The sequence below is a fragment of the Colletes latitarsis genome, chromosome 13, assembly GCF_051014445.1.
Source record: "Colletes latitarsis isolate SP2378_abdomen chromosome 13, iyColLati1, whole genome shotgun sequence".
In the NCBI taxonomy this organism is placed as follows: domain Eukaryota; kingdom Metazoa; phylum Arthropoda; class Insecta; order Hymenoptera; family Colletidae; genus Colletes; species Colletes latitarsis.
Window position 1 is genome coordinate 14,772,818 of NC_135146.1, and position 26,871 is coordinate 14,799,688.

Here is a 26,871-nt window from a genome sequence, read left to right on the forward strand (position 1 = left end):
TAATCTACTGTATATTTTCTGTACTTATTTATGAAAAATCCTTTCAAGATAATTATTCTTAGAAACGCACGAATTACCAATTCTGCATTATCTTCTCATTAATATAATTGAAACGCTCAAATAACCACTCCATTAATTACTGATGATACTTTGTATTTGTAATGAAAATATTCGTCTATCTTTTGTTTTTGGAAGAGTCTCCATGTGTTTCATAAATTCGTAGATAGTTTCGTAGTAAAATTTTCTGAGTGAAATATTTGAGGCCTATCGTACTACAGAAATGCCCGAGGAACAGAAGGTTCGTTTCCCCCCATTTTCTAAAATAGGATGTCGAGGGGAAATACGAGTATTCCGTCTGCCCCTTGATAACCATCGTTTATTATGTCTATAGATTTTGAGGCTACAGGATGTTTGGCGTACATGCAACAAAATACGAGCAGCAATATTTCGCGTAGGATTCGATCTATGGAATTACTATAAACCTCTAGATCCTAACAATAATTGCTTAATTTCAGGTACAATTATATGAATTGCCTATAAATAAAATTATTTATCATGAGATTAAATCTATGTGACCAGGAACAGGAATTCGATATGTAGTTATGCAAAAGAAGTATTTTCATTTTTATTAGTTCAAATTTTACGTATAATAAATAGTTGAGCACCTTTTGCATTCCCGCCAAAAATGGTCCGGCACATAACCTCGTTTAATTCAGATATTGTACACGTACAAAATTAATTTTAGCATAGTCTTTGTCATTATAAAATTATTACTCTACATATATAAATGTTTATTATATACTTAAACATCTCGTATGTAATATTTTTGTTCATACCCAGAATCGAAGTTTGTTTCCGTGTTGGCTGGCCCTTTAAAAGATAAAATTGGTTTATCTGACAAAGAAATTTGCGATCTGACTGATTACTTTCGTGTACAAGATGGCAGAATCTTTTACTCCCAGTTTTGCACCATTATTCACGACAGCGGTATACATACTTTTTTACTAAAATCCTTTTAATCGTACGTTTGATATTATTTGTAACCATCAACAGTTACAGTATTAATTATATTACATTTTAATGCAAAACGCGAATATTATCTTTTATTCGAAAAGAAATCGTACAAGGTACATGTATCGATAATTGATTCACTGAAGAAAACCCAATATTATAATAATTATCTTATTATAATTAATCACAATATTGTTTCTATCTAACGTTTAATAACGATACACTTACTTTACTTAAATATTGAGGAAACAAATGGTTAGAAATGCCACCTAGAAGGTTTTGAAAGCCACTGGCGTGCCTAAAAAGAAAGGAATTCGTAGTTGACCAGCATACCTGACCCAGTACCGTTAAGTCAACTTGTATATCCTCTTCCAAATATCCGACCCATGAACAATGCCATGCAGTTTTCTAACAGTTATCTACCTACACGAATCCAGGGTCGGGTAAATTTTATTCACGAATAACGAATAACAATTTGCTCGACGTTGTAACGACCACGAAACTGCATCTAGAAAGAAACTACTGCTTTCTCTACAGTTCCTCGATTCGATAAGAACAAACCACTCGTAACCGGTTTGGAATGGGAAGATCCGGAGCACGTAAATCGCCTAAGTGCAACCGAGTATCGAAAATTATGCCTTATCGTTACTCAAATAGCTATTCTAATTAACAAAAGGAGACTAGTATTGAGGCCTTACTTTCAAGATTACGAGCTAGTACGTCGCAATTTGCATTTAGCTATTAAAATCCGATGATAATATAAACCAGACGGATCTCTAATTATCGTTTGCAGATCGCGAAAAATGTTGGAAGCGTCACTTTTACACATTTTGGACGAATCTTGGCATTTCTGGGCATTGTTCTCGATTCCGAAGAGTTTTGTTTATTAGTAAAGAGATTCGCCAGAGACGCCTACACTATTAATTATGTGGCATTTCTACAAGCAATCGACGAAGTTCAGGCTTACTTCGACAAGCATGGAATGTTGTCTCTCGATGGAGTAATATTCAATTATGATTCTAATTACTTACAAACCATCGTCTTAAATTATTCATTCGCGAACGATTCTTTCGAAAGAGAATCCTTGATCAGTTTCCCGGTCGAATCATCACGGCGGAACTGCCTAAGCTTCCTCGACCGGAAATCGGGAAAAAGATGGTCAGCAGGGTATTTGGAAAGCAAACTGTTTTCCATCCGGTGATCGAAGAGCCCAGGGAGCTCATGCCTTTGACGGAAGTCATTCAACGAGTTCAAAGACACGTTCTCGAGACTCGAATGCGTATTTCCGAATTTTACAAGGTTCATTTTTCCATGTCCCCTTTATCTTATTTAACACTGTTTCAATTTTAAAGTAAATTATGTTATCATGAAACGCGAGATATTCAATCAGAGATATTAATGGCAGAGGTTCGATTCTCTGAATTCTGGAAAAGTGACGATTTCTCAGTTCAAGAGAGGTTTGGACGGTCTACAAATTTCAAGCTTAGGACGTTTGTACCTAGCAGAACCGGAAATCGATGCCCTGATTGTTCTTTACAAAGATCCAAATGATCCAGATCGTGTCTGTTGGCGCACCTTTGCAGACGACATCGATCAAGGTATTTCTTCGACTCTAAATTCTAGAATTACTGTCTAAACAAAATGCATTTATGTCTAACACAGTACATCTTTACAATTATAAGCGTTTTAGCCAAAAGACAGATAAAAGTATAACAGTAATAATAATATTAACAATATTAGAAATGAAAAGTTTCGTTAAAACATTTTTTAGTCTTCACTGTCAAAGAGCTCGATAAGTTACCGAATCTGAGAATCGAATCACCGCCGAAAGAAATAGTAGAATTGAGTCGAAAAGGGACGTCTAATTGGCAATGCGAACAGAAAACCATAAGAGACCTTTGTGAGGACGTTTTGGAAAAAATTCGACATCGCGTGATCGAAAGAAGAATTTTGATAAAACAGTTTTTCAAAGATTACGATCGGTACGTACGGTTAGTTTATTATAATAAAAATACGAAATCACAGATTTCCACCTCCATCTTTTAGACACAACAATGGACACGTGACGCGATCCCAATTTCGACAGGTTTTAACGACCGTAACCGTGTTACTTTCACCGGAAGAGGAATTTGCATTAGAGCAGAGATACAACAACGATTTAGGTTTTAATTACGTATGGTTTTTAAAAGAATTAGAAGCCCATCCGGTGGAGGAATCTTTATACGATTCTTTGTTAAAAGAGAAGAGACTAATTAATGCTGAAAAACCCCCATTAGAAGCTGATCCCGACGAGACAAATATTGTTTTAATTTTAGCTAAAATCAAAGCAAAAGTTGTTCGCGATAGAGTCAAGGTAAACCATTCAACCTTCGACTTAATACAATTTGTTTTCAATAGTATTGCAGATTATTTTCTCGAAAAGTCTTTATACAGGGTGTTCGGCCACCCCTGAGTAAAATTGTAATGGGAGATTCTAGAGGCCAAAATAGAACGAAACTCAAGAATAGCGATTTGTTGATGGAGGCCTCATTAAAAAGTTATTAACGTTTAAAGTTCTGCCCGTTCTGAATTTTTTTCTCAAAACTGGGAAGGAATTCGGGGGTATGTCTATTCACCAAAAATGATTGTAATTGACCCCTGCAACTGAAAATAATTTTTTTAGAACGATTTGAAATTTTTTAATTTAATTTTTTAATAACTTTCTAACGAAGCCTCAGGCAAGAAATTAATATTCTTGATTTTCGTTTCTAGAACACTCTGTATAGTTTGGGGGTCATATTCAATTCTTTTAAATTCTTTCGCTAGAAAAGATAGAAATGAATGTTAGAAACGAGCTGTTCAGAACGGTAAAATTTATTATATAATTCTATTGAAAAACCTGAAGGGTCGGGACCTTTCGAATTTGCCCCCCTGGGTCGAAGGGTCTCAACAGCCGCGGTGCGTCATACAGAAGGTCCTTCCAGGTCAAAATGCCTGCAACTCTAAAAGAAAAACTCCATTCAATCATCGAATATTTATATTTTTTAAACATGGAAAACTAGCATGGCATTTATGCATCTCATTTCTTAATATATTTCGTATTTACCAGTTTTCTTCTTCAAATATTCTCGGTTTATTCGTATGTTTCGAAGGTTTCCGAATTTATGCGTCAATACGACGTCCATAAACAGCGCGTTATAAAAAGATCAGAATTTATACGAGGTCTCGATCAGCTGGCTTGCAATTTGACTTGTACAGAAATGGCCACCATTATGAAAGTTTTCCAAGCGCCTTTAAGGTATCTATTTTAATGTAAAGATTGAAATCTTAATATAAAGAATGAGTAATTGTGGGTGTATATTTTGAATTTTAAAGATCAAATTACGTGGATTATGTGAAATTTGGGGAAGCCATCGAGGAGGCTGTTGCTATGGGGAGTTTAGAACGAGCTCCACTTTTAGTGCCTGTGCAACACGTGCCCTCGGAAGCTTCGTCCAAATCGTTCTTAAATTTCGACGAACGGCATTTGGTTACTATGGCAATGGATAAACTGTCTAGAGTTCAGCATCCGAATCTTGAAGAGTTGTTTAAGGTCGGTGAACGCATTAATATACTCGTACCCAAACAGCTGAGTTTGGAAATTAATTTAAATATTGCGACTAAATAAAATATCCCACTATGTGGGACAGACATTGCACAGAATATACAGAAATTAAGTTCACAAACTCGACCATGCTTGCGAAAATATTGTTTTCAATTTGCATACATGAGTGTCGTCTTTTAATACAAAACAACTGAAATAAATCTGTTCGATTACAGGATTACGATAGAGAGAATATTGGCACGGTTTCGAAGGTCTGTTTGATCAAAGCTTTATCCGCTAGATGCATGTTGCAATTAATTAGCATAAGAGAACTGGATACAATACACAAATGTTTCGCCGTCGAAAGAGGTGGACGTTTGGAAATTGATTACCGGGCATTTCTGCGAGCATTGCACCTCATGCAAAAAAATAGGAAGCATCTGCCGTTCTAGATTGTTCCATCGATACAATAATAATAAAAATAAAAATACTAAACAATCATAACTTATCATTACAATGATTAATTACATCCATTTTTGCTTAATACATATACCCCCGAAATCCTACGCGATTTTAGCACCGTAGTTTACGTATCTTTGTTAGAATCCTGTATAATTTAATGATAAGAAATGAAAGATGAAAACTTATACGAAAGAAAGTATCGTATAGAGGACAGAAGATCGAAGAAATGAATACGTGATGTACGACCTTGATTCTCGACAGAAATTCAAAGAAACTTTCAGTCTCCTCGAATTTCTCCATATTTTCATACATATTGTTTGTAATAATTATTAATTAACATCAGGCAATAGTTGAAATAATGCTCGATAGCGTGGGTTGTATAAATAATTATTTTTAATACCATTTTGCGTAGAATATTAATTTTTCGGTCAAAGGCACGGTTAACCGTTAATTGATTGGTGAACTCGCCAAGGACGGTCATCCCCACCCCTTGAACTCTTCCGCCTGAGGCTAAGTTGCACTGCTGGTGACGAACTCTCTCTCTCTCTCTTTTTGTTCTAGGCTGGCGGACGTGACGGAACCTCGCGGGTCAGCGCTCCACCTTTACTCACCACTACTGACCACTGGCCGAGCACTGGACAACTCCAGTGACCAATACTGACCATTAGTGACCAGTAGTGACCAGTAAAGAGTGAGTTCTGAATTTCCCCTGTCCAATTTCTTTTTCGACCTTCAAGTGTCTGTTGGGCTTGAATGTGGGGTTACATCTTTCTTTTACTCCTCTGGTCCCGTTCCATATTTTACTACTGGTTCCTTGTTTGGTTTGTCCGATGTAAAATCTGTTTCACTGACCACTATCGACACAGTGGCGAGTGATATCTCAATCTCCAATTTCTTACTCCTTTTTCGACATTCAAATGTCTGCTGGGCTTGAATCTATCGGTTTGCCTCGCTTTCATTTGTCCGGTCTTCTTACATATTTTACTTCTGGCTCCTTGTTTGTGAAAGGGGTTTGTTCCTCTATTTCATTCTTGCTTAAACGTTGCTTATTGTACATGTTGTGTTAACTAATCGCAAATGCAAACTTTTTTAGTTTCAGCTTATTTACAGGCCATCGTTGGACATCGCGGGACATCGTGGGACGACAACGCAAGGACATCGAGGGATTTTTATCTCTAAGGCCCTTAGAGTAAATTTAGTTTTAAGACCGCGATACCGAGCAATTATTAACTTAGCTTCTCGTTCTCTCGATCTCTCGTTTCTTGAAACATGATTCGATCCTCGGATCTGCTGTACGGTACAGCATCGCGTCGCGTCGCGTCGCGTCTCCCATAATTTAGCTTCACCCCTTTTTAAACAAAATAATTGCTTGGTACATTTACTCCCATGTATGCGTCTGCGTATATGCCAAGTAATTATTTACCACCTAGCTTCTCGTTCCCTCGTTTTTCGTTTCGATCACCACTGCTTCCATGTAGAAAGCAAGTGATCGGCCGTTTAGCTCGTCCGAAGGGTCAGTTGCCGTCCTCTGGCGAGACGATCCAAGGGAAAGAGTATTTCGGCCGTAGAGGGGATCAGGGACTGTTCCTGTCTACGGTAGCCCCGGCACATGATCCCTCTCTCTGTTAGACGTCCCGAGTTGGGTCCATCTGGCTCCCAACAGGATGCTTGGGAGAAATGGGGAACCTCTGTGTCGGGTGCGTCGATTCCCTTCCTCTTCGATCGGACTTGCTAAGAGGCAACGGAGCTGACCCTTTTGACCAGTTACTCGGTTCGCGTGTCGCGCATCTCGTTCCTTGCGTCGATCATTGCTGATCGACATCGCGTCGTATCGCGTCGCGTATTCCATAATTTAGCTTCATCCCATTTTAAACGAAATAATTACTTGGTACAACTAAACTAGAAGATCGAAGGAACATTGTTTCCTTCTATCTCTTTAGTTTAGTAATCTAGCTTGTAAGAATGTAAAAGGGAGATCGATGGAACTTGGATTCCATCTATCTCCCTTCGGGTCTCCACTCGCAGCAACCTCCTCGTGGTGAGACCTGGGTAATATTATTTAGCGTTTAATTAATAATCGTATCACTCTTAGCTGGATAATGCAATTATTAATTAAAAACTAAATAATATTAGCGAATTGGCTGCGATCCGCTTTGCATAGGTCATCATGAATTCATCAAAGATTCTAGAATATTATCACAGACAAGGTATACGAGTAAATCTTTCACCTTATGTATTTTTTCGGCCCATTTTTATGGGGTCTCGAAACTCCATTACCATTTTCATGTCATTTGCAACATTACCAAGAGATTTAGAAATGAATTTTTGATGATTTCTGATCAATGATTTATAAAAAAATATTTTTTAATTTACACGTGGATTTATTTAAATTTCTTGTTTTTATTTCTTAAACTTCTGCGTATTCCTGCAACAACAAAAACTGGTAGTAATTCAAATCGAATATGGTTAGAATTATGTATATGTGTAATTAAAAACAACAACTTATATTATGTACCTGTGTTAGATTTATTTACTTCCGCAGGTTTAATACGTTTAGAAAACTTTTTATCAATTTTTGGGCAAAACATAGCTGGCATTCTCTCAAAATGTTTATTCATTGGAGTTGGTACTATCTTATCCAATGGAATCCAAGGAGGATTATGTAAACTATGAAACTGTTCATCGTATCCTGTATGTATATCAAAAACGTTTTTTCTAGAAGAAAAAGGACCATATATGTAAAGAGACAAAATTAAACACAAGATAAATGTACTTGTAACAGTATAATTTAAGACCTTTACCCGGGGGTTTCTACTTCTTTATAAACAGTTGCAAATGACCCATTTCTTACTGTATGCCTCATTATATAACGGCCTGGAGATAGATTCGTAAGCGATTGAATGACATTATGTAAAACTGTCAAAGAATCTTCAACTTTTATGTTATAAAGCCGTTTGACTTCATTGCTTACAGACATCGCAGTACGGTGTTCCACTTGTAATATTTCTGATGTTTCTGCCAATATCCGGACTAAAATATAGCAATATTAATTAATAATTATAAATACTGTACCAGGTTTCATTCCAGACGAAGATTAAAGAAATTGATACTACACAATAATGACGTAAATAGATATATGATTCGATATAAGAAAAAATATGCACGCGCATCTTGTTTATTTTATACAATATGAATTTACCTCGTGCAAGGAATGTAAAAGGTCTAAATACGAGAGATATCCATTGTTTTAACGATTCTTCTAATGTTACAGCTTCAGCGCCAAGATCAATTTGGTGCTCCAATTTTGGTGCCAATAGTAACAATTTCTGTTCATTATCTTGCAAAGTCTTTAATCAAATAAATCATATTATTATTTCTTACACTGTAAATATCTTTTCAGACAAGTTTATAATATATATAATATATACAAACCTCATATCCATCTACTTTTGTCCTCACTAACATTTTATAGTCTTTAATAACATTTTTCATTAATTCATTTTGTTCTAAAGATTGTGGTCCTATGGTAAACAGTTTATACGACACATTGTCTTCTATATTCATTTCAGAACTTTTATTTTCTGCACCTAATTCATAAATTTCATTATATTTTGAATACGTTTAATACAAAATTAATATTATTTACTACTTTAATATAGATACTAGGAGAGTATTTACCTTTAGTATGTGTTGAATTAGAAGTATTGGAATCTGGAATACTATGCAAAGAATCTTCACACTTTAATTTTGGGTCTTCTGGAACTGGGGTATAAATTTTTAAATCCTCTTCTCTTTTTAAAATGTTTTCATTATCCTTTGTTTTCTCTGATACATTGAAATGTGATTTAGTTTGAACACGTGGTGAAGCATTTTCATATTCATCTTCCAGTCGTAAAATTTCGTCAGAATAAATATCACCAATATACTCTTCAATACTATTATTGCATATTTAAAAGTATCAATTACGGTGTTATTAAATAAAGAAGCAGTACTTGTAACAAAATATTAATAATAAAAATTTTATCTTACTTTTCTGAAATAAGATGCTCGGTAAGGAAATATTTAAGAATGTACTTGTATATCCAACTATTCTTGTTTGGTACAGTGTTTGCATTTGGTGGTGCTGGTTTATCTATGTAGATAACATTTTTATCATTGTGCCTTTTTATAACTAAAGGTAAAATCCAGGAATTCGAGTAACTTGGTCCAATGTTATTTACTAAACAATTAAGACCACTGGATGAAATTACGAAATCCACATTATTATTTTCAGCCAATTTTTGACAATTTGGATCTTCACTTACTGGTAATTTGTAACAAACTGGCGACTCATTGCAAATATAGTTTTTAGGAGGAAACCTTTTTTGTAACTGTTCAGAACTTATATGTAGCATATATGGTCCAGTGAAACTTGGCAGTACTATTTTTGGCAACTGACCCTTAATAATAAGAAACATTTATTAACATTGTATACACAATTGTCTACTAGAAACAACAATCTAAGTAACATTTAACATTTCAAAAATAGTTGTTTTTTCATTTATTTGTACTCACTGGTATACCATTATAAAATACTCACCATTTGTAAACAGACAGAAATAAATTTTACTTCAATGTTTTTATCTGCTATGAACGGTACATTTGTAACTTCAACATAATATCTAGGAAGGCTATGAACATATTGCAACTTTGATTTCCAACGTAAGTTCATGTAATCTTCGCATACGATTCTCAGTGATCTTTCATGCCATTTGCTTTCAGCAAATTCTAAAAATTCATCTTGTTCTCGAGATATTAGATTTTTTAAATCCTAGAAGAAATTAATAATACAAAGCTATACAAACAACATAACCATTATTAACTCTAGAAAGATCAAGCCATAAAATACCATTTAAAAGACACTTTGGATCCAACCATGTCTTCTACTAAAGAAATACTATGAAATTAATAAAAGTAAATGCACAGCTAATACGAGATGGGTCTTTCTAGGGTTAATGCCTACGGAAAGTCTATAATTTATTTATAATTTCAAAGAATATAGCTTCCAATATAAATAATAATTTTTAACACAGAATATTTTATTTACCATGTAATGCTGTAATTCCTCTCTTTCTGTTTGAGTTATTTTTGGTTTATCAGATTCTGAAAATCTTAATAAGACTCTTAAACACATTGCTTGTTGTTCTTTGTTTAAGTTAGACCTTCTAGGAAACTTAAATATTGGTTTAACAATAGCAGGTACATATTTATCTGCTTGTTTTTCTTTTTCTATTTCAATAGATTCAATACTACTGTCCACTTCTTGGTTAATGTCTCTCATTAAATCAGTATTAATCATTTTATACTCTTCTTGGATATTTTTAAACGGATCAATGAAATTCCCGGTCATAATTTTATGCATAACACTCTCTTTCTCAAATCTTTCTGTGTTCATAAATGTGTTATCTATCATATCTTCCAATGGGGGATTCCTAAAAAATACACGATTACACAAAACATTGATTTTAACGAAATTACAAACCATTCGTTTGCAAATCTGTTTTTACGTTTCTTTGCAGTATTGTTGTACATAATGAATGATTCTGTACTTTTTAATTCTGCAACGCAAATCTATTTTTAAATAATATTTTACATGTAGAAACAGTTTAGCAATTGACGATGTTTGAAACACGGATTAGTATGGTTTTGCATCGTAGTAACGTGTGCTTGGATTGTGCATCGATTAGGTTAAGTTTCAAAGTTATTGCCAAAAGTTACACTTACCAATTGATATTTAAGAATCGATCCATTATGTGTAAAATAGAAACAATTGTTAATAAACTGTAATATGGTTAAACTATCTTTTTGAATCCATTTTTCTTATGGGTAAGTACGTATGTACCACTGCTAGTGCCTAGTACTACTACGTATATCTAATTCGTCGATCAGGGGGGCCAACATCGTGTATTAAAAGTTGAAGTTGTAGAAAATCACTAAGTTGGCGCCATTTACCGCCTTTACCGCCATTTACCCAATTACCGTTACCTTAAACAGTTTTATTTAGAATATAAAGTAAATTTTATAAAATTGTATATGAAAATAACTCTAATTTATAATTATGAGTGCAACTAATATGATAAAAAGTGTAATATTTAAGTTAATATAAAATGATAAAAAGTTTTGACTCGATTGAAAATGCGACTTCCGCCTTGGTGAAAGAAGAAACAGGATGCTAAAGAAAAGGTTATCATCGTGGCAGTGGATGAGTTATAAATATAATAAAATATAGTAATTATAATTAGAATGATAAAAAAATAATAACAATTGCAATTCCGACATGTAGCTGGCATGCGTTCGGGTATATAATATGTAGTATTTTTCTTTTATTTGTGCTCGATTTATTCGGATACTATCGGCGTCCCTTACGAATAAATAATAATGGCCAGAATAAGAACAAAAGAGCTAGTAAAGCAAAGATATACTTATTTATTTGTAGGTAAAGTGTTAGATGGAATAGAATTACGTAATAAAGAAGACGAGATTTGAAGGCTATTAGGAATGAAGGACGTTAAAAGAATTTATATTTTTTTATTGGATTTTGTGAATGAATGTGCTCTTGGAAACGTATGCTGTGAGTGTTATACTAACATACCAATTATTAATAAAAGCTGTATGATGCATAATTTTCGTTTTATGACAATGTTTGTTTACGTTTATGGTTTTACCTAATCTTAGGAAGGAATAATGAATAATAGTAACGAAGAGAGAAAAAACCCAGCTAAATGCGACGCATCTTGTTCGTTGGCCAGTTCGCGAGGTGCTAACTTATTTCCGGTATCGGGTAATTATGAAATATTATACATAGACGATTTTACACGCATCAAATTCGATTGAATTCTTAAATTCATCGTCGTGGGAGACACGCTGGTCAAACCCCGTTTGTTTTCATACGAGTAATATTTTTTTGCGACGACGTATGTTTCTCGTGACGGTTCGTTCCGCTCGAGGACATCGCGAAGTAAACCTCCGTGCGATTACGTCGGTGTGGGTACACCCGCTTAAGTACAAATGATCATAATACATAGAAACAAGCGCAAACGAGCGTTTGAGCGGTATTGAATAGTCAGAATTGTCATTAAGCCCCGAGGATGGTTCCCCATTGGGATCCGTGGGATCCCCCGGTTGCATCCCTCCACACAAACACGTTTAGGCGAACCTAGTCGCACAAACGATACACACGCGGCTATCCTACGATTCCCTTGATTCTTACTTCGACCCCGACAGATCTGATATCATCCACCGCCATCCCCAGGGTTCTCACTCATCTCCTGACAAAAGAGCATCTGCGCGATCGGATCTGTAATGCTACTGCAACCTGTTCACAAGTAGGTTGCCCTATGCGCACCATGAATTCATTATCAGTCTGGTATAAACATATTGCCACTATAATCGGGGGGGCGTAGGGTGGCCGCTGTCAGCGGCGAAATGCAACGCTACCAGCTCGAATCGTCTTCCATGGCTTACTATTCTTTCATACGTCAATCAGCTTATCGAGAAATTTCATTTACTTATTTCGACAAGTGATCGCCCGCTATGGAATAGTCGCGAAACTGATACGTTTACGTTTGTAATCGATCCGCCTTAAGTCGCGTTTACAAACACGCGACTCTTCTATCAATATTTATTAATTATATTCGTAACTCGTCAAAAATAATAATAATAATAATGGGCAGAATGCTTTTATAATTGTAATTTACGTTGAATATTAAATACTTGATCGATCGATTGGTATCTCAGGATCTTCTATTTAATCAAATATAACAAGTAGTCAGTTAGTAGCATGAATTTTGTTAAACACGGAATATTTTATACATTGTTTTTCATATTCTTCTTGACGTTATTCCATTGATGAAATTACTTTCTATTTGGGGTTCGTAGTAGTAAAAGAACGTTATTTTCTTCTTTGTCTTCCGTTTCGTTAATATTGTCTTAACAAATCTGATTACTCGTCTCGTGTTCCTCATAATTCTTTACCTACAATTACTTTATCAGAACATACGTTAAAGGTCAATATTATTTCAGCATATCTAAGCAAATCAAGTATCGGTGCAAGAATGTTAATTAGAAATTCCAAGGACAAGGGAAGCAGTATATTTGCAAGGAAAAAATCTGTAAGAATCCTTAGAGGGGATCAATATTTTATGGACGAGCCAGAAGACCGTAAGTCGATAACCACGTGACGCTTAACGAACTATTTTTAAAGCGGTGAATCCTGGTGAACCACACTTTTTACGGTTCGCTGAACGTACAGCGAAAAAAGCCTAGTAATCTATTTAACCGATTTTGACCGAAATCCATGGATAATGAGTTTTGGCAGAGCAACGACGCGAACCGTGGCGGACTGTAGGGAAATCAGGGTAGCTAAAAAAATTCTTGTTAGACGTAGCTGATATAGCAGAGTTACCTACAGAGACGCGGATACACGTATGTGGTCAATGGCAGGCTGACTGTGTATGCAGGACTGCGGTGGCAGGTGACGGCGTGTTGTGAGCTGCATAATGAATAATGCCAAAGCCGAACCACAAGCCGTTCCTGTCCTTCCACTTGGTTGACTGAATGACAGCCAGTCTAGGAAAAACCGCTGATTGGCTGTACATGCTTCTGGCTCTCGTGCCTGTCACATTCTCTGTGTCTACCTATGTGGGGTTCGATCGAAATCAAGTTAAACTTAAACAGAAGAAAAATTAATCCCTGTCTAAATCCGAACAACAGTTTGTTCATATAGAATTTTCAATATCTTTGCTCAGACGCACCAAACACACGCACTCCATCCTATTCTTCGTCGCCGTCAGATTTTTTAAACGGAGGCTCGTTGATCGATGGTCCTCGCATTCTGATTCAAATTCATCTTCGTTATATCTGTTATTATTTTTTCTCATTTACTTCTTCATCTTCTCACCACAAATCTTTCTAGTTGTATTGTTCTCTTGCATCTGAGATCCTCAATGAAATTACAAATTAACAAGTTATCTCGATTCGATGGATAGGATTTAAATATTTAATATAAACGCAATAATAAAACCATCGAATGGTCAAATACAATGGAACTATTGTTAACATTGTAGATTCATAACAGTGCACGTAAAGTACAATAATGAATTTGACTATTCGATCGATGGATTTTTAGGGTCTGGAAAATGTTTATAAACAATAGTGCATCGTGCACGGGTGCTTCCAAAGTTTTCCTGACACTTCGCGTACACGGTACCATCTCTGAAGCTGTATGGTCGATGTGATGTTACTGCCACGATATAAATTATAATTAGTGGAGCCCGTAATACCCTTTGAATAAATAATCAACGAGTAGCAGCAACTACCCGTACGCTCGCCTCCATTTAAGTCAAGGTCTCGGTACTCATTCCTTGTCAGACCTTTATGCTCCCGTTAAGCATAAATTTATGCGATGTTCGCATCTCAGGAGCCAAATAAAAGATATTACGTCGATAATTCGCTTCGTTTAATTGATTTATTATGTAGCTTGATTTTTTTCCATGGCTCGCACACAAACACAGTGTTTTATTTATACAGAGTGTCGTCATTTTCTCGTGAAACGTTAGGGTTAGAAAGATTTTGTGTTCGGTAGAATAAAGGGACCTCGATGCACAGGTATGTTGAGCCAGAAGGGTGAAGGGATTCGGCCCTATCAATTTTTGTTCAATTCAAGTTCGATAATTCGGTAATTCGGTGAATTTTTTAACAATTTTGAACAATTTCAGTGGGAATACGATTATCGGTGAATTTTGGAGATCCTTGCACGTGTAAGGCTTCGTTTAAGGGATACTAAAATTCCTAGCTTGCAACCCTCGATAACCGTGACGTCGCTTGGAGAATCGAGAACTACTTTAAAGTAATTAGAGGATTGTCAACCCATCCCAACCCATTGCCTGTTCCCATTAGGTATGTTCTTCGAGTGCAGACTCGAGTGGGATGAGCGAGGAAAATCCCGGCTCTCGAACCCTCTCGCATCAGAAATCAGACTGAAATTGCAGCTGGATATCATTTTAGGAACTGGAAAATGTTATTAGTCGCTCGAATTCTTCGAAACAAATAAAAACAAACGTTTTTATTTAGCAATTTGGTCTTTTGCTCTTAAATTAGGTTTAAATGTAGAAAGAGTTTCGACATTCACGTCACATTAGCGATGTTTAATGTGGAGTTTTTTGGTAGCCTGTTTCGGCTAACAAATGGCAGACGGTTTCTAAAAGGGCTTTTGGAAACTTCCCTTCTTCGGAATTCGCCGAATTCGGGATGGTACCGTGGTCTCAGTTTCCTAGAACGCTCCTTGCACGCAAATTGGGTTCAACGTGAATACTTAATGCGAAACCGTGGTCGAGCAGGAGTCAAGGTGCAGTGATGGGAGACAGAGAGGAAAAGGTCGTTTGGCGACCGTCCGAGGTGCCAACTCAGTTAGACCGTCTAACCAAGCGACTTCACACGGTACATCACATGAGACGTACGATCGTCATTTCCTCACGTTTACAACATTTCCTTCAAATTACGTTACTAACGAAAAACTTCTGACGCGATAGAACCTCGGTTATACCAACTGATTTCGAAACACAATCCTTGGATAATCAATATTTTCCAATAATCAATTTATTTAATAATCATTTACTAGTTATCGATGTCTCCTTCGGTCACGGTACTCGGTATACAGCGATAGTGTTGATAATAAAACTAAGAAATTAATAAAATAGGCAATAAAAATACAAATAATTGTCGAAAGAAATAAACACGATATGTACATAGATTTCTGAACACGTTATACCGTATGCATAAACATGTATCTAAAGAGAATCGAGAAAATGAGAGTTAAGGGAATAATTGATATGTATCAGCATAATATATACAAGTAGAGGAAATTTTCTGTTTGATTCTATGAGAAGATCTTTTTATCGGACACGATATTAAAGGAGGATCTTACATATTAAAGAAGATCTTGCTTCTAAAGCCACGTGATTCGTATTTGAGAAAAATCAGAAGAATGCAAGGTACAACGTAATACGGTCGTAATGCCAGCTGAATTATTTCGGGTTGCATTTGAATTACGGATCGAAAGTTTCCAAGGGAATTCATTCCCATAACTAAAGGATACACCGAGGTATATTATAAATATTTATGAACGTTGTACGGTACGTTAGAGAAAAATAACTGATATTGATTCATGACGAAGACTGATAAAAGAAAGGAAATCTTTTAAGGGTACACACGTCGAGTGTTAAATACGTTTTTCATTCCTCTCGTAACGCGTGTCCACGTTTCTCCCACCCTCCCGTCTGGAACAAGACGAAAAATTGCTAGAAACAAGGGTTGAACTCGATTAAAAAGAAAAAGAAGAAGAGTAATAACGAATTGAAACGAAGACTCGAGGTAAAAGACGTAATAATCGTGAGGGAAGGATGATGCTTATCCTCTAATATAACATTCCGGATGTCCAAGGTATCGTGGTCACTGCAGTCGCATTAGTTAGGACTAACAACGCCGACGGACAATCAAAAGCTGATGGGCCATGATTCGCTATGATAATGAACCATGAATACGGCATGAGGCGAGTGAGTTGGGGACGGCAACTCCTCGCCTCGCTCGCTAGGCTTCATACCGTAGCCAATGGTCGGGGTTAAAGGGAGTTGAGGTGGGAATATGAAGGGATGAGAAGAGTCGGGGCACCGATGTGCGGTAATACCTCTGTTGACGCTCGGATTAAAGTCTTTTTCTACGCATACATCGAATCGGTTTCCTCGGTATCCAAGTCCTCTTGTCTCCCCTGGTCTCTCTGTTGCAAGACTCTTACCCCTTACGTCCCTACATTAACGACAGCACTTTGGAAAAATCGATCTTCCATCAGGGTGTGCCTAGTAATTCCATATTTCAAAATTTTTCATCTCTTTATCGACGATTGTAGGGTTCTCCGATAGGATAGGAACATTCATAGCCGCCATATTTGTTACTCCCTTGCCCGAGTCGCGTGATATTCGTATCCAGTGGTAATAAGACTCGTTAAAATACTTTTCTTTTGGTTTGTAGATCGCTGCCGTCACAGTACGTCTTCCTGCAAATGTTTAAAGGCCAAGTCAGTGGATGGATGATGAATTTTAGGGGTTACAAGTGGTAAGTGGAACGATGGAACCATTCATAGCCGCCATATTTGTTACTCGCTTGCTTCAGTTACGTGACATTTGTATTCAGCGATAGCTAGACTTGTTAAAATAGTTTTTCTTTTGATTTGTAGATCGCTGCCGTCACAGTACGTCTTCCTACAAACGTTTAAAGGCCAAGTCAGTAGATGAATGATGAATTTTAGGGGTTACAAGTGGTAAGTGAAAAGATGGAACATTCATAGCCGTCATATTTGTTACTCGCTTGCTCCAGTCACGTGACATTCGTATTCAGTGATAGTTAGACTTGTTTAAATACTTTTCTTTTGATTTGTTGATCCCTGCCATCACAGTACGTCTTCCTACAAATTGTCAGTAAACGAATAATGAATTTTAAAGCTCACAAGTGACCATATTAGGTACTTTTACCGTACGTTGTTGGCCCCATATTGCGGATGGTAGAAGTAGAAAGAGTCATTGTCCAGAGAACTGTAAACTATAGAAAAGTACATAAAGCGAGATTGTGAATGCTGTTGGCGATAGAAGCGGGGGGTTAGGGCATAAGAGGAAGTTAAGGGTAAAATAAGCAGGAGCATCGGGTGACGGGGGTGTGAAAGGGGAGACGAAGAAGAAGGAATATGCGTGCACGCGAAGGTGCGTGTGCTGTATAACCGCGGAGGCACTGTTTCAGTGTTTCACAGAACAGACCGGAGCCGAATGACTGAGCGAGGGTGCGGACTCGCGTGGCCCGCATTGGCTGCTGAATTATAAATGAATGGAGCGTAAGGGCTGTTGCCTAGCAACCGCATACACCACGTTAAGACAAAATGGAGAAGCACGCAGCATCCGTGCACAGCCTTCGCCGCGTTCTCCCTTTCTCTGTCTCTTTTCTCTTTTGCCGTTTCCTATCGTCTCGGGGATTTTAAGCAAGACTCTTCTCTCTTCTTCAACCACTGCACCCCCTCCCCCCTCCCCCCTCCCCCTACGTCGTCCACTTCTCGTGCCCCCAACGAACCGCCTCCGCTTCGATCGGCGATGATCTTTCGTGGGATATTTTTTCCGATTTGTTTTGGATTTTGAAGCAAATTATTTTTCTGGGGCCCGAATTATTTATGTAGATTATACCCACAGTATCAAAGCAGTCGATTCAATTTTGTACGATTAGAAAAATGGCTGTCCCTGTAATATTACTAAGTAGTATTTCAAATGAGCTGAAAATTAAAGGGTCGAAAATTAGCTTGTCGAAAGAGCGATAAACAGTTTTTTATAAATTTGTGCCTGGAGTGGAAAGTTTCCACGCTTCGCGATATTTTTTACATGCTCTATTTCTGCTGTTTTACATATGTGCGCATTAAGCTGGTAAGTAGACGTATCTTTGACGATAGCAATGGACGTCCATTAGCAAGCTTTGTACCGATCTCTGTAGTCTCCTACCCCCTCACCATCCCCACCAAGCTCACTACCCTAACCATTATGTTCCGACTATATCGTACGCGGCGAGCCACGTACTGTTCTTCTTCCCATGAGCGCCATTATTTGTTCCTTGTCCGTCTTTGAAATATACTTGGGTTGTTTCGCAGTTGTCTTTGTATCCACAGTATTGTGCAAATTAATCTGAACACGGGTTATCGCAAAAATATACTTTTCACGTTGACCTTTTGAATATAAAGTCGATAAATGAGCTAGCACGTAACAACAATTTTATGGGTTTTCAATACAATCGAAACTATCGAAATCTATTGATTTCCTGAGTGACTATTTTTCCGATATCCAAAGAAATAAAGAGTTTTACCAATGACAATGTCCCAAAGTTTATTATTGTATGGGATCGAACGCGTCTAAATAGTTTCAAATTATTTCTTCTTATCAATATATCGAAGAGACTGTCTGGGTCGTGGCAAACCATTTCTACTTACCAGTTTAATATTGGAGGGAATGTGTCTGACTAAATTATTTCCACGTCCCAATATAAATTTGAATGTCTAGACCTGACTACTACCTGCAAATATTTAGGTCTTTTCACTCTCGATATTCGGTATAATGCCCTTCTGAAATCAGAAACCTCATTTTTTCACGAACTTTGTATTTCTATACGAATTATACATATTTCCACAACGAAATAAATCAATTAATTTCTTTCAATCGACGCGTTTGCGTTTAAGCAGATATAAGATACAGAAAAGAAGAATTATTTTTCAGCGATCGAAGAATCAGATAATCAATTTTGTTTGGAATATTTACGGATCGAGAACTCGTCGTATTTCTCTTCCCTCGAGCATCGTCTCTTATCTCTTTTTCTTCACAATCCACTTGAACCGATCCTCTCGGCACCTTTTTTCACCCAGCGGATCACATCACAGATTACGACCGCTTCCTGGTGACACATATAAGAGGCCGGTTCCAGTCCCAATACGGCCGAAACAAGCCGATCATCTCAAATTACAAAGGGTATCGGAAACGGATTTATTTCGCCGCCCTCTTCTACTCTATTATACGCTTAATAGCCTACATATAAGCTTCAAATGGTCCTCTCTTTGCGAACCTACCCGATTATGCCATATTCAAGAGAATACGAAATACATCGATTCCAATACAATTGTTTATTTATCTACCAACTATATCTACCAACTTCGTCACCCGCTTTGTATTCCTTAATGACTTAAATATCGATCCATGGATCTTTTTCTCCATTCTTGGAGCCTCGTGAATTTCATCATTGAAATTTAGTTATTTTTAGTCGTAAGTCTGAACCGAAAGGAATTCGATTGAAATTAAATATTGATAGTAATGGAACTGAAAATAGTCGCATGGTTATTTAAAGATATATTTCTCAGTTTAGTTATTATAATGGGCCCAGGTGTTGTGCATGTACGTACGATTGATTAAATTCTATCGAAAAGTTGCGTAAAAGCGATTCAATTAGGAGCGTATCAGAAAATGTTTGGCCCGTAGTTAGATTAAAAGGGTAATAATCAAATATGGTACACTTAATTCCCTTGTATCCCTACATAATTCCAAGGAAAATATATTTCTCCCCCAATCTGAGGACCCCACCCAAGCTGTTAAATATAATCTGGTACCGCGTTTGTTACTTCTTACTCTTCCATCTCCTCCTCGCAGTATTCAAGCTCCCAGTTTCCTCGTGTAGGCTTTGTGGAGGCAGAACAAGGGGTTAACCTCATACATTATTCAACCGTTCATTATATATGAATAAATTTTCGAGTAATGCCGAGATAAAGCTGCCAAGTTTTAGGTACCTGCTCCGCTTGAATATTTAGGAGACACTGTCATGCAGTACCGTTATGCCCCGTCTTCTCCTTAACTTTCTCAGATTCATATACAGGGTGCTTCTCCAAGATCTGCCATCCAAATTACTCGAAAATCGTTTCTTTCGTGGAAAAATGTTTCCAAGAAAAGTTGCAGCCCACCAAACGATCCATATCCTAATATTACAAGTATTTTTATTCGGTTACGCGAATGTTTAGAACTCAGTTTGTTGGCGTAAGGTTGATAATATTGAAATTGCATCGTCACTTTTCTATGCTTTATCCGCGTCAGTTCTATGTATATGGGGCAATGGGGAAGAATATATATGGAAACGTAGCGAGTCGATACTCGTTACTTTCGACTAATTTAACGTGATAACGTGACGGCAGACGGGTCAATAGGAATTTACAGTGTTTGCCGACGGAAATCAAAGCGGGGCACTTAACTGTGTAGACAGACGACAAGCGGCGGAGAGAAGCAACCTGACTGCACCAGGAAAGAGAATACAAGGGAGAAGAGAAGAGAGCGAGAAAGAGAATCGTACAGACGGATAGAGTGGGAAAAATCTAGGGGATGAACAAGTAGAGTGGATCAGGAATGAGGGTGAAATACCGGGAACAATAATAAAGAGAACAGAGGAGGAAGAAAAGGAGAAAAGGTCGAAGGTTTCTTCGAGAACCACACGTGCTTTAGGAACAAGGACAGAGACAGAGTTGAGTATTCAAGCATATTGGCTAAGACTTCCGACCAGATGACCAACTACTGCAACGAATCACGAGGCAATGGGCAGTACTAGTTGGTCAAGGAACCAACTACTTTAGCAGCCGACGTAGTTCCTCTTCTTTCAGTGTCACGTCACTACCTAGAAAAGAAACGCGTTAATCTTTTAAGAGTATTGGCTGACCGACCCTCAGCAATTCCCTGGGTAAACCGTCGCCGCTTCAATTGACCATTCCTCAGAGTTTTATACGCCGCCAGCAATCGGTCTGCCCGGTTGACTTGATATAGTGGGAACGAAAAGAAGCGTGGTTTACAGTCGTGCAATTCTTTACCCTGTAATAACGTCATTTGAATCACGCGAAATTGAATTAGAATCGGATGCACGCGATACTTGCCCCCGTTTTATCAATTCTCCGTTTCGTTCGGTAGAAAAAGGTCGATATGTTTAGAAATGACACCGTTTTGTTTTTAAATTGTCTGGCAATTTACCGTGTCCAAAGGTGTCTTCGATTACAGCGCGAAGCATAGAAATGTTCGATAATTAAATGGTCATTTTACAGTGTTCGGATGGTTTGTATCGGAGGTCGATCGTAAAAGTATTGTCGATAAATGAATAATGAATTTTAGAGCTCACAAGTTGCCATATTAGATACTTTTACCGCATACCTATCGTCGCTCGTAAAAGTACGATTAAGGTGGGCAGCATTGGTCGTATTTGGGGAGGAGAGAGATAGAATAAGAAGGAACGTGTTAATAAGATAACAGGGATGGAAGCATAGTCGGACGATTTGAAGTGGTTAGGCGAAGAATAGAAGGGGGCGAGACTGCATCAACATAGGGTGGCTGTACGAGTTTTTGTATTATACGGAGATTATCAACCTGTTCGGTTCCATTTCGAGGGTGCAAAGGGCGAAGGCGAGTGGGGGTGGAAGGGGGGAGTCAGTGTGATGGCACATAGACCGAAAGGGGGACGCTTGTACCGGAGCGAGGAAAGTTGGAAGGGGTCGACGAGGAGGTAGAACGACGAGGGTCGTTGAGAAGGGGGTTTGTCCCAAGTTCGGGGAAGGGGGTCGCGAATAGAGCATGCAAGCACGCACACGCTGCATTCCCTCGGGACGAGGCCGCTCTTTATGCTCGATATAATACCGCTCTGAAAACATACACACTTCTCCTGTTCTCTTAACGTGTGTAGCCAGGCACACGCCGGAGAGCGAAGCAACCTAGGGGTGGGTGGGGTTCTTCCAGCTATATCGTCTCTCTGTGGCTCAACAATACGCTTTCTACCCAACGAGTCGCGAGTCTGCACAGCGCAACTTAAACGGCAGACACCGGGATCACGTCTGTAATTGATTTGCGAATCGAAAACAATGTCGGAAACTCTTTCATTCGACAGATTCTAGCCTCGATTTCGATATCCTGCATAGTTGCCTATATTGAACCTCGTTTTATTTATTTCCCGTATATGAAACATTGTATAAAAAAAGACAAGAGTCGGTAAACATGCAGTGCATCTTGCAGGTAAGGCAGGGTAGTTTATTCGGTCGGTGAGGTAAGGTAATTTACACGGCCGGTAAGGCGGTGTAAATTACTTTCTCGGTAAGATAGGGTAGTCTATTCTGCCGGTAGGGCAGGGTAGAGGCTGTCCTGCAAGTCTGCGTAATTGATTGGAAAATCGAAAACAATTTGACAAACTCTTCCATTCGACAGATTCTAGCCTGGATTTCGAGAGTTTCCTATATCGGACCACTGTTTTATTTCTTTCCCCTGTATAAAGCATTGTCTAAAGAAAAACAAGAGTCAAACTGTTCTATCATTTTGTCCAACGCTATGAGATGTATTCCATAATTGGTTTGTCTTTTTTCCCCATATATGTACCTTCTACTCGACTTTTCGTTCCTTCTGACTGCAACCCCTCGAACTGCTCCCCTTTTCTTGCAACTCCCGTGTGGTATTCTTTGGTAGCTTCGTAGCACTAAAATTCTACTCTTTCTGTGCACGTCATTGTCTCGTATCGCGTCTAATCATAAGGCATTTCCTCGTCCTCGCATGCTAAGCATCCGTCATTGTGAATTCTCACCCCTGCCATGCTCGTTCCATCAGCTACGTGTGCTTTTCCCGCGTTTTCTCGCATCAGAATTAATTATAGCTTTTTATTTCTCTGGCAATAACTTTGGCCATCTTTCGAAAGGATACCAAACAATTGAAATGTGAACTTTTTACGAGCGTTTTTGTTAAAGTTTTTTGTTCGTAGAATGTGTAGTAATACTTTCTTTTAGTAATACATGGCACACTTTGTACATATATCAACTAAGAAAGCTTCTCGGCGGTCTTATCCTATTACAGTCAAGCTTGGCACTTTCTAGCTAAGTCGAAGACAAGACCCTCCGTTGCTCCCATTTAGTAATCCCCGATGTTGAACGGAAGTTTACAAGGAATATTTAAGTCTCCGCTAAGCCCGGATTAAGCGAAGACAAACACTTTGATTAGCGGAGAGCAGGTTTTGTCTTTGCTACCGCATCGTTTCCTAACTGCCGCAGCAATTTCGATCTCGTATTAACATTAAAAAGTCTACGAAATTAATTTATGCTCGTCTTACCTTTGGTTATTATATAAAATAACAAGGTAAATGTTTTATTCGACGACTTTGCGACGCCCACGATAAATTATTTATATTTTATACAATTTCTCCGTTAAGGTGTGAAATTAAAGCACATTAGGAGTAAAAAATGAACGAGGTCATTATAGGCACGAGGATACAAAAGGAACTATAAAATGAATGACAAAGTAAAGTCGTTATATCTGCGCACAGAGGAATTGGACACGAGAGAAGTAAAGGGTTTTAACGATATACTTGCTATTAGACACGAAGAAAGAGTAATCTAGTTTAAGTCTCCGTGGTTTTGTTCATTATCTCCAGCAGCGGTGACTAATTGAAGTAAATATTTTCGTTTCTTTTTTTTTCCTGAAAAGGTTTAACGCAGGAAATATTTAAAAACAAACTATAAACTATCTTAAACAGATTTATATTTGTGGATGTCGTGCGTTTAAAAATGTCTGTGCGCGAGCGAATATTAATAAAAATGTTTCTTTCCCGAGACGACTTAAATCAATTCTCCCTTACGACGCGGGAAGAACCGAGCTTAATCTTTTGCACGGAAAACTACAATGTTTTATAATAACGCGGCAAGTAAGACAGCGGTGGTATTAAGGGGAACAAAGTACTCTCCGGTGACGACAAAAAAGTTCATATTTTTTCAATTAAGACGGACGAAGAAGCGAGGGTAGATTCTCGTCAAGGCAAGAGAGGGTCTTTCGACACCATTAGCGCTCTCGTAAAAATACGAAAGAGCGTCGTCTACGTTGCGCGAACTCTTTTCCACTTAAATATAAGATCAAGAATTAACAGTCGACGCTGAAAGTAGTTGCATTTAATCTACCCCGAACGGACAGAGTTTTAGTTTTTTCTTCTGTCTTCGAAGGGCAACATAATTCCGACGCAATCTTAATTCCGTTCCACTGTTCGCTTAATTGCTTATTCTCTATGTACGTTTATGAATATCGTTTCGATAATCAAAAGAATCGTTTACATTTTTCTTTCTGTATGAAACTAAAGTAATTTCTACTTTCAGAACTCGATGGAAAAATGTCAACAGCGATCGAACTTCTCCCAAGTCATATTACGTAAGTATCTTTAATTAATATCTACGTTGGAAAATATTCTGTACGAGACTAAAATAATTATTACTTTCAGAATTCGAAAAATGTGAGCAGTGATTGGACTTGTGCCGTGCTGTGACACTATGTGAGTACTTTTTAAACAGAAAAATGCAATACTGCTTGGCCTATTTAATGGGTATTGGAGCATTCTAATGGTCGATACTGGGAGTCGAATTGTTCGATCGGTTTGGAAATTGGTAAAAAGTGGTTGGCCGACAGTCGAAGCTGTCGGAGACGCGAAAAGGTAGCAGAGTATCGGCATCCATACGGCCAGTCGGAAGCTGAGGGGCGGTTTTCGGACGAGTTAGGAAGGTCGAGTAGGGTGATTGTGTTCTGTATCATGTATAATTCACCCACATAGCTCGGGTCTCCCGTCGGCAACTACTGCGTTCTACCCGTTATATCTGCTCTACCGGCCACGTACTATGCTATATCCAACCTCTCACTGTCGCAACATCTTGGATATTTTCCACCCTCGACCATCCTTTTTCCTTTTCTTACCCCATCTCCCTCCTCCTTCTGTTTTCCTTTATCCTTTCTTTTACTTCTATTCCATTTTCCGTCCGCCTCCTACGTTTTTCATTTCCGCGTTCGTTCGTTCTTTCGGCCACATCGTTCTTTTAGCTTCTCCCTTTGTTCAATTTCGCGTGTCACGGAGCCCTTTGTGTACCAGGCCGCGTGTCTCGCGGCCGAACAATGTCACATAACTTTGATAAGTCCGCGAAACGTTGCATTATTCACGAGATTGTCATTGTATCGCAATAACTTTTATGATGAGATCGCACCGTAATGTCCCCGGATATTCCTGGGGAAATTTACAACCAACCGACTTGTTCTTTTTTGCCCTTCCGCTTTATGCGACCTCATGACGTTCGGTTCACGGTTTTCTGAAAATCTAAGAATGGACAGCCCCGGAAAAACCGACAATTTCTCAGACTACAAATACGGTTTATGCATTTATGGAAAATTTTTATTATCAAAAAACTACAGACTCGATATAAACCTTTGTTTGCCTTCGTTAAATGTTCAAGTCTTGTGTTTTATAATTAAACTTGAGAATTTGCATAAATATCCATAGTCTAGTCACGATAAACAATTATCAGAGTGAAAGAATAGAAGAATACGCTAAACTACCGATCAAATTGTAGGGAACAATATATTGCGAATGCGATGGTCAATACGTAACGAAATTTACAGAAGTCGAATGTGTGTTTAGGGGTAGTATGTACATTACTGGTCAATATACCGTGCATTTGTTTATCATTCGTTCCAATTTTGATACTATCCATCCCCCGAAATGCAAGCTGAGCGTTTAAAATATCGGAATTGTAGAATTTTCCAGGGTGAGTTAGTTTACTTAATTATCGTTGGGCCAAACGAGTCTAAAAAATAACTAATCAAGCCAGCCTGGAGGGCAAGCTAGCTGCGCATTTGTCCCCAGGCTATTGGGCCATCGAGGACGAGTGCACTGCACCGGCTAGAACCGCACAAGTGTAGCAATAATGTAAACATGATTTGTAACACAAAGGCTAGGCGAGTTAGGCACGCCTGCCACATGTTCAGGCTCGAGTGCAGGAGTGTGGCGTGTCAGCGTAGGCTCGTTCGCGTATTCAACCACCCCCACGTATTCCTCTATCCTTATGAACAGTGTGTACACAAGCAAACAACCCTTAGGTACCGAACGGCTGTTTACATGCCGTACCAATTAATCAGCAGATACTATAAACTCGTTTCCCTTGCGGCTTTTTCTATCCCGAATTCTCCTTCGACACTATAACAGGTTGTTCCCATAGAACTGCAGCTGTTCTCAGCTGATCTTTCATCTCGATACTTGAGCTATCGAGGCTCGTTACCTCCTCAAACATTCACTCAGATCCGTTGTGCTCGTAATGGAAACCTTTGTTTGCCTTCATTAACCACTGCACTTCATGCACCGAGTCCCATTGTATCGAACAAATCGAGCTTCAGTTTGTGATCGATCTTTTATAATTAGACTGC

At 38.2% G+C, this 26,871-nt stretch overlaps 2 protein-coding genes across 3 annotated transcripts; one reads left to right on the forward strand and one right to left on the reverse strand.

Moving 5' to 3' along the window:
- Positions 1 to 280: 280 nt before the first annotated feature.
- LOC143349586 (uncharacterized) lies at positions 281 to 5,029 on the forward strand. The gene is made up of 11 exons (XM_076780930.1): positions 281 to 298; positions 825 to 987; positions 1,549 to 1,727; positions 1,805 to 2,011; positions 2,089 to 2,310; positions 2,417 to 2,609; positions 2,783 to 2,993; positions 3,058 to 3,364; positions 4,143 to 4,288; positions 4,366 to 4,582; positions 4,810 to 5,029. The coding sequence occupies exons 1-11, from the start codon at positions 281 to 283 to the stop codon at positions 5,023 to 5,025; spliced, it is 2,079 nt and encodes a 692-aa protein (XP_076637045.1). The 3' UTR covers positions 5,026 to 5,029.
- A 71-nt stretch (positions 5,030 to 5,100) lies between these two features.
- On the reverse strand, positions 5,101 to 10,951 carry LOC143349422 (uncharacterized). Of its 2 annotated transcripts, XM_076780667.1 has the most exons (10): positions 10,799 to 10,951; positions 10,122 to 10,506; positions 9,615 to 9,845; positions 9,065 to 9,474; positions 8,714 to 8,970; positions 8,468 to 8,622; positions 8,235 to 8,382; positions 7,837 to 8,065; positions 7,551 to 7,750; positions 5,101 to 7,460 (listed from the first exon to the last, which is right to left on the reverse strand). In XM_076780667.1, the coding sequence occupies exons 1-10, from the start codon at positions 10,822 to 10,824 to the stop codon at positions 7,417 to 7,419; spliced, it is 2,085 nt and encodes a 694-aa protein (XP_076636782.1). In that variant the 5' UTR covers positions 10,825 to 10,951; the 3' UTR covers positions 5,101 to 7,416. The 2 variants fall into 2 exon arrangements, with proteins under 2 accessions (XP_076636782.1, XP_076636784.1); XM_076780669.1 differs by lacking the exons at positions 5,101 to 7,460; positions 7,551 to 7,750 and having other exon boundaries at positions 7,838 to 7,909; positions 8,007 to 8,065.
- Between the last annotated feature and the right edge of the window lie 15,920 nt (positions 10,952 to 26,871).

Bases quoted from the DNA above. Each gene is read 5' to 3' on its own strand.
- LOC143349586 (XM_076780930.1), top strand. The intron at 988-1,548 runs GTATACATACTT...CTTTCTCTACAG, and splicing joins CACCATTATTCACGACAGCG to TTCCTCGATTCGATAAGAAC. The intron at 2,994-3,057 runs GTACGTACGGTT...TCCATCTTTTAG, and splicing joins TTTTTCAAAGATTACGATCG to ACACAACAATGGACACGTGA.
- LOC143349422 (XM_076780667.1), bottom strand. From the start codon at position 10,824: ATGGATCGATTCTTAAATATCAATTG. The intron at 10,507-10,798 runs GTAAGTGTAACT...TGTATTTTTTAG, and splicing joins CGATTCTTAAATATCAATTG to GAATCCCCCATTGGAAGATA. The intron at 7,461-7,550 runs GTACATAATATA...TTGTTGTTGCAG, and splicing joins AGTAAATAAATCTAACACAG to GAATACGCAGAAGTTTAAGA.